Source organism: Solanum dulcamara, chromosome 10 (assembly GCF_947179165.1).
Source record: "Solanum dulcamara chromosome 10, daSolDulc1.2, whole genome shotgun sequence".
NCBI lineage: Eukaryota > Viridiplantae > Streptophyta > Magnoliopsida > Solanales > Solanaceae > Solanum > Solanum dulcamara.
The window spans coordinates 57,368,592-57,377,361 of record NC_077246.1 but is presented as its reverse complement, the minus strand read 5'-3'; the positions used below and the strand labels follow the sequence as shown (position 1 = coordinate 57,377,361).

At 30.1% G+C, this 8,770-nt stretch overlaps 1 protein-coding gene across 1 annotated transcript; it reads left to right on the top strand.

Annotated features, from left to right (window-relative positions):
* Nucleotides 1-6,025: 6,025 nt before the first annotated feature.
* LOC129869824 (uncharacterized) lies at nt 6,026-7,245 on the top strand. The gene is made up of 2 exons (XM_055944425.1): nt 6,026-6,118; nt 6,607-7,245. Exons 1-2 carry the CDS (start codon nt 6,026-6,028, stop codon nt 7,243-7,245), a joined length of 732 nt encoding a protein of 243 aa, XP_055800400.1.
* The last annotated feature ends 1,525 nt before the right edge of the window (nt 7,246-8,770 follow it).

Here is an 8,770-nt window from a genome sequence, read left to right as displayed (position 1 = left end):
TAATAATATTAATACATAAATATATCTAACTCAATAAAAGAAGAATTAATTCATTTAGAATTCAAGATTTGGATAAAACTCAACTATAACTCAATTGTAAATAATTTAAATATTGGACGCATGGACGAACTCAATCCAATGCTATGAAAGCCTTACATACCTTAAATCGAAAGCTTTACTCCGAATTGGAACACTCTTGGACCCCTAACCTTTTTTTCTCGTCGGACCGTTTTGTGTACTATCCAGAGTATAAGAATCAATGGAGTAGTATTTTTATACTACTAAAACTAAAACTATATTTGAGAATGAGTAAAGAAGTATATAGGAAGAAGAGTTGCTTAAGAAAGCTTGATGAATAAAATGAAGAAATAAGGTGGGTATTTATAGGTGTGGAGGAGGGACATAACAATAAATAAACATAATCATAAAGGATGATTTTGAAAATTCAATGGAGAATTTTTATGTCATGGATGATGTCAAATGGTTCTAGATCTTTCTATGGTAGGTGAGATGAGATCTCTTTTAACGGAATATCCATTTTCGAAGCTGCATTTGAAAAAGATAAATTCCTTGTAGGATTTGGTGTCTTCATAAGAATTGTAGATATAGAAGTCTAGTTTCAGTTAGTTTAAGAATCATCCAATTTGGAGCATGCTACATTGAGATATGAATTTTATTCTACAAACACTCCATTCCATCACAACACTATGTCTTGCAAAGATTAATTTATTTGATCTACTTAAACTCCAAATCTTAAGATATGTTCTCATGAAAGTTGTAGGTAATAATATTTTGGTTACTCAGAAATTTGAATCACCTAATTTGGACTATCCTATGAAAAGTTATGTCCAAAATACAGAGAGAGTATTATTTTCATCGAGAATTAAAATACCACATATAACGTTTTAGGAGGTGTCAACGGTAGGAATACTCTCATTGAGGTCTTGCATACCTTAGAGTAAAACTTAAAGAAAATGAACATAATTTGTATAATCAAAATACTTTTGGCATGGGAGAACATAATTATGATCAAAATATTTTAGGCATGAGAGATCATAATATGATAAAAATACTTTATGTATGAGAGATCATAATATAATCAAAATACTTTAGTCATGAGAGAAATAATTATGATCAAAATACTTTAGGCATGAGAGATCATAATATGATCAAAATACTTTGGGCATGAGAGAACATAATATAATCAAAATATTTTAGTCATTAGAGAACATAATTATGATCAAAATACTTTAGTCATGAGAGAACATAATTATGATCAAAATACTTTAGTCATTAGATAACATAATTACGATCAATATACTTTAGTCATGAGAGAACATAATTATGATCAATATACTTTAGTCATGAGAGAACATAATTATGATCAAAATACTTTAGGCATTAGAGATCATAATATGATAAAAAATACTTTAAAACCTTTTTATGTCTTCATATAAGGACTTTAATAAATCAACAATTCAATGCATTTAAGAGCCAACATAAACTAACATAAGATAGGTGATTAAACTTTAAATATTTAATAATCTATGCAATTGGAATCATGATATGAAAATCCATAAAGTTTCATACTTGAATTAAATAGAAAACTTTGATAATTCATTTGGACTTCATGAATGAAAGAATCCATGAATCACTAACATTTTAGGGGGTGTTACAAAATATTTTTTTTTAATCTAAATTAAACTTTTTTATTTTTTATCTTATTTTAGTAAATTTATTTTAAAAGATTTGAAAACTACAAAAATAGAGTCATATTTTAGAGTGAGTTTTGTTTTTAATTGTTTCAAAAAAGAAATGAAAATTTACAAAAAAAAAAGTTTATTATCTTTTAGTTTAAGTTTAATAAATAAGTTAGTGTTTCTTACTCATAGTTTTAGATTAGCTATTTAAGTTTTATGTTATTTTTATTAGTTCAAAATAGTCTCCTAATATTTTTATCATTATATTATTTTTTTCAAAATAAAAATCAGATAAAAAATAATTATTTAATCTTAACTCCTCCCACTCACCTATACTATCCCCATTAACTCCATTAATCTACCCACTCTTCTTCACATTTCCGCCCACCATTATCCCACACCACTCCACTCATCTCACATGTTACACCCATACACTATACTACATAAAGACACATACCAAAAGAAGAGAAAAAAAAAGAGGATCCTCACAAAAAAAAAATCTGCAAAAAGAAAAATTCCTCATCTGTACTCAAAGAAAAAACTCATAATCTGCGAGGAAAAAAAGAGAGAAAAGAGTACGCAGAAAAAAAGAGGGCAATAAAGACAAAAAAAAATACAGAGAGTAACGAAGAAAAAAAAAAGAGAAACAGAAAGAGCAAGAAAAGAAATCCTTAAGTTCTTTGGGAAATCCGCAAATCGATTTTTGGTCCAAGTTTGAGTTTTCGGTAACGGCGTCCTTGTTCGTCGCACGGGTTGTTATTCGATTCCTTTATATTTTTTTATTAATTTATTGTGAATCAATGTATGAACATGTAGTCATTAGTACGCAATTTGATTATTTATGTGGAGTTTCTATTATGAATTATATATTTAGTTATCCGAACACTTGTATATCTGTGTGTTAGGATGTAGATTTGGAGTTTCAAGATCTTCATATTGTGTGTATAAACAAGTTTTATTTTTTTTAAAAAAAATATATTTTTATAAAAAGTGATGGCCCAAAGGCTATAGTCCTGTCACGCGGTCCTTTCTTGATCTTATTATGTCGAATGATAAGTATTGAAGGTTTCATATATTATGATCATACAATTGGGTTTTGCAAGAAAAGAAAAAAAAAACTGAATTGGATTTTGTAAGGAAAAGGAAAAAATTGAAATTGTGTTATGCAAAAAATAAAAAAATAAAAAATGAAAGGTGTTGTGCAGAAAGTGAAAGAAAAAAAGGTTTGATAGGCTTAGATTGTTTCTTGTTTGATTTATATGCTGTGATCATGCAGCAGGGGTTTTGCTGAATATGACAAAAATGGAGCATGAAAATTTTGTAAAAAACAAATTGACAAAAAATTTTGCTTTAAATTACTCTTTCGTATTAATATCAAATAATTCATGTTTTTGTCTTTCTGTTGTTGTTGTTGCTGCGGCTTAAGGCTCTAGCAATTACATCAATGGAAGTAAGATGAGTTGCGGGTTTTGTTCATTTTTATTTATTTATTTATTTATTTATTTATTTATCTTTGCATGTAATTGATGATATTGAAATGTTAATGTATTACTTTGGGGGGTGGACGTTATAATTGTTAGATTAACTTCGTTATTTAAAAGTTACCTTTTTGAGGGGCTAAATCGGCTTAAGGCTCTAGCAATTACATTAATGAGAGTAAGATGAGTTGCGGGTTAATGCGAAAATTTGTGGCAAACTTTTTATAAAAATTGAACGAAAGAGTAGGAAAATTTATAGTAATTTTAAATTCATAAAGACGAATCAACTCCTTTAACATTAGACGATTATAGCTCCTTTAAAAAATATATATTTAATTTCACTAAAGAATGTGGTTACACATCTTTTCGAGAATCCTAAAAAGTTTAAAGGATGCAGTGATGCACCTTGACCAAATGATTCCAATAATTAACCTTTTTAATTTTTATTTTTTTTAAATTGTAGATAGAGAATATAGTATTAGGTGATGCATTAGAGAAAAGAAAAGCAGTTATGCTTCTAAGTTATCATTATGTCAAAACCAAGAATGCAGTTATGCATTTGGGTTTAGACCAATAAAATTCAACAATAAAAAATACAAGTCAGCCGTAGCACATAATAATATATCCAAAAAATTAATATTTTAAGATAAGTATAAATCGATAACAGCGATCGTTCTAGAAACACGGGACTCGAGGGATACCTAATACCTCCTCTCGGTTAACAAAATTTCTTACCCATCTTTTGTTTTCACAGACCAAAATAGAGAGTCATTTCTTTTTTATTAGGGATTCAAAAAGGTAACTTGGAATACCATAACTCAATTCCAAGTGGCAACTCTGAAAATGAAAATATAAAAATAACCCCTTTTTAATACTGTCACTTCAATTGGAAAAACCCGTTGAAAAAGGGGTGTGACATCTCTGACGACTCTGCTGGGGACTAACCAGAATTCAAGCTTTGTTGTATTGATTTTTACTTGCTTTTATTATTTTTTTTGGATATATTGTGTTTGTTGGCTTAATGTAGTACTTGCTAACTTTTTTATTGATTTGATATTGTTGAACTGCCTATAAACTGATTTCTCTTATGCATTCATCAGACTCTCTAAAAACACTTCACACACGTTCACAGGAATGCAGTTATGCATCCTACTTTCTATTGAGATAAAGCCAGAGTGTTTTGGCACCTGGTGAAGGATTATTAGTCACACATGTTAGGCAAAGTTGGACAAGCAATGAAGCCGGAATAGCGCTGCTATCGACAAGTTGTCCCTCCCTGGCTCGAGTGTCCGCTCGGGTAAGCTAGTCTAGACACCTATCTCCTTTAGATTTAAACCTAGCAAAACTTAACAGGCATGGTTATCCCTAGTAGGTCGTTTGTTTCCATCATTTGCATTTAAATTAGTGATGTTTGACACAGGAGTCGATCTGTCTAGGACATGTATCTCTCTTTAATTTGACTACTTAGATTATTTTATTTGCTATCTAAAAATAGCATTTATTTATAAGGTCTTTTCATGTTCTAGGGTTATCAATAAAATGAGAAAGAGAGTTATCGAATTTACACAAAAACATAGTAATAAACTCAAAAATATTTTTCTGGTTTTAGTTTCTTATGCATTCTTTAAAATGTTTTTTTTAAAAAAAAATTAATAAAAAAAACTTTTTATACAAATTTTTTTAAAAAAGTTTATGTTTTTAGTTCTTTTATATGGTTCGTAAAAAGAAAATTCCAAACGATTTTTTATACCATATTTACAAAAATCATAACAAAAATTTTTAGTTTCTTTTTTCAACAAGGTTCTAACATTTCTAAGTTCTCTTAGTTTTCCAATTTTTGGATGAACTACGCACACCTGATTCTCACCTTGATGAGATACGTAGGCATTTCTCCAAGGGGTCGGTGATATAAGTTCAAAAAAATCAAAAAAAGGTTTTTAATCCTCATTCAAAATTAAAAAAAAAATGAAAAGTTTCTTCACTCTTATTAAAAAATAAAAGTTTTTATCCATCTTCAAAAAATAAAAAAAGAAGATATTTTCTTACTTCGTCTTTCAAACTTCACGAACTACGCAGACTTGATTCTCACCTCGATGAGATATGTAGGCAATCCTTCTCAGGTTCAGTGATCCCTATTTAAATTTTAGTTTTGGTCCTTATTCAAAAATTTATATATATAAAAAAGATTTATTCATTATTCCTAAAATTAAAAAAAAATAGAGAGTTTTGTCTTTCATTTTATCAATTTTTTAAATTTTTTTTAAAAAATTATTTTGTAGCCAACACTATTTTAAAGCACACTTGAAACAAAAATTTTGAATTGCTATTTGTAGATTTTTTTCTTGTAAGTTCAAACTCAAAATAAAATTAATTGAAAAATAATCTTACTTATCCTTAAGAAAGAAAAAAAAGAAGATTATTTTTATAATCTTTCATAATTTTCTTTCAAAGTTCAAAAAGAAAATTAAAAAAAGAAGAAGAAGATTTGTGTTGGTTACTTTATTTTGAAAGTAGCGAACTACGCAAAGATCTTATTCATGTTCTTAAAGCATGAATATGTAGGTAATCCCAAACAAGTTCGATCAATGCATTTTTAAATTAAATTTTTAATTAAATAAATATAAAATAAATGCAGTTGAGCAAATCGAGATTAAACATCGGGTTGTCTAAGCTCATTCTATAAATAAAAAGATATTTGTATGCATGGCGTGCAACATGTGGTTACAATTGAAGAATTTCCAATCCTAACAAGCTTTATTGTCTATGCACACAGTTAACTTAAAAAGTGGTTGGTTGGGTTTTGGTTAAATTGACATCTCACTCATACAATACAAGGTCGAAGGAAAAATGACTCGGAAAGATGGATCAGAGTCATATAATGAAGATGGTCGAAATGAGTTGGCTCAACGTGATTTAGAATTAGAGGAGGAAGTAAGGATGGTGAGACAATAAATGACTGAAATGTATCAAGCCTCGATGAATGGGCAAGCTCCACCTTCTTCAATCGCTTTATTTCCTACTGTAACTATGTCGGCTCCCATTCAAGTCTCGACAAGTGACCCATTTTATCCACCTATTTTTATTCCATTCGTTAATGTATCCCATACCGCGGGAACCTCCACACTGCGCTCTCAAAATGCACCCTTACTAAGTAATCCACTTTTCATGCCCACTGAGAAGAGTAGTGTAGTTTCTCGATCATTGTTGTTAAAGAAATCCAATAATGATCTTCAATCCAACGTTCGTCATGATTGATCTCTTATAGAATTGAGAAAACTTCTAAGAGCGAAGAAGAAGAGGAGATGACAAGAAAAATGAAAAGTTTGGAGCAGAGTGTAGGAGATATGTAAGGATTGAGAGGTCACAAAAGTGTCTCATTCAGTGATTTGTGCATGTTTCCTCACGTTCATTTACTAATCTATTTTAAGACTCCAAAATTTGAGAAATATGATGTCCATGGTGATCCTATAACTCATTTGAAGAGATATTGCAATCAATTGAGAGGGGTTGAGGAAAAAGATGAATTGCTCATGGCTTATTTTGGGGAAAGCCTAGTTGGAATTGCTTCAGAATGGTTCATAGATCAAGATGTTTCTAACAGGCATACATGGTATGATTTGACTCGATGTTTTGTTCAACAGTTCCAATATACCATTGACATTGTGCCAGATCGTAGCTCACTTGCTAATATGAAAAAAAAGACCACTGAAATTTTTCGTGAATATGCTATTAGGTGGAGGGAGAAAGCTGCTAGGGTTAAGCCATCAATGAAGGAGTCAAAAATGATTGATGTATTTCTTCAGGCGCAAGAACCTGACTACTTTCATTATTTGCTTTCCGTTGTTGGGAAAACATTCACCAAAGTTATAAAGATTGAGGAAATGGTGGAAAATGGCATTAAGTCTGGAAATATTGTAAGTCAAGCTGTTTTAAAAGCCACAATCCAAGTGATTAAAAATGGATCGGAAAGTCTTGGGGGAATGAAATTGAAGAAGGATGTAGCAATTGTTATGTCAGGCACACAAAAAAGTCCAAGGGGTTCGCTTTATCAATATGCACCATCTTAATCCCATCACTATCACCCCATGCAAGGCACACACAATACTCTGTTGTCCCACCTCAATATGTTGTCTATAGTGCACAATGATATGGATATCCACCAAACTCTCCTCAATGGAGAGCCCTAACAACACATCAATATGATCGTCCTTCTTCTCAAAAATTTTGAGCAGCCTATAAGCCCCGTCCAAGGAAGGAATTTGGAGGAGATCAGAGGCCTAAGAACAATTTCACACTAATTGGAGAATCTTATACAAGTTTATTCATGAAATTGAAATATTTGAGTATGATAGAGCCAATTCCTCAAAATTATGTAGATCCACGTGCAAAAGGCTTAAATCCTACAACACAATGTGCATACCATTATGATACCCCAGGGCATAGTACTAAAGATTGTCGAACTTTGAAAAGGAAGGTGGAAAAGATGATACAATCAAAAATGATTGTGGTCCAAAGTGATGACCCCCAAAACGTTACTCAGAATCCTCTGCCGAAACATAATGATGTACACTTTATTGAAAAGATATATGATGATAAAGAGTATGAAAATTCTCCTGACTCTCAAGAAAAGAGAATTGAAATTGATGGAGCTCCTATAAAGACTAATCTACAAAATAGTGGCTAAGATTTCAAGTTTGACACTCTTATCTTCTTTAGAAAGGAGTGTATTGATAGTTCGTTTTGTTGTCATTTATTCTATGCAATTAGACTTTGAGTTTGTGTTGTTTTAGTGAGTCAAACCCTTCTATCCTTTTTTTAAAATTGTTCTATTATATGTCTTGTCGTAGTTTGGGTTATTGTAGGGTTATAACCTAAAATTTAATTTGTTGTCTTGTTGTCAAGCCCTATTATCTTTTACTTAATGAAGTAAAACCTCCATTCTGTGTCATTTTATTTTATTTTAAATACCTTTTATATATATATATATATATATATATATAAATCTCTTTTTAATTCAATTTTGATGACATGATATGCATGCAGAATTTGATCACATCTTAAAATCATATCTAGTCATGAAATAGATATACCAAAGAAGTTGAAAATGAAAAAAAAAATACTTAAAGAAAGATACAGAGGACTAAAACATATTTACACATCCATTAGTATCTATAGAAGTTAAAAGACGAGTTCCAGCAAAATTGATGTATGTCATTTTTTGTGAAGAAGATACTGATCAAATGTATCTTTTTAATTAACAAACATGGAACAAATGATATACATATCCATCAATACATATGTTGTATAGAGATATTGTATGATTTTTACTTTTTATCTTAAAGGGCCTGCTTGTATCTGACATTTTTAATAATTGATATGATGAAGACATTTTATTCTGATATCCAAATAGTGTGTAATCCAAATTGGCTACCCCTTTTTAGCCTTAATTTTATTTTCTTTCATACCCCTCTCTTGGAATCAAAATACAGTAAAAAAAAAGAATTGGGTCAAAAAAAGAAGAGAAGTTAAAAAAAAAACCTCAAACAATCACAAGAAAACAATCTTTCTAAACTTTGTTCGACCTGATTCTTG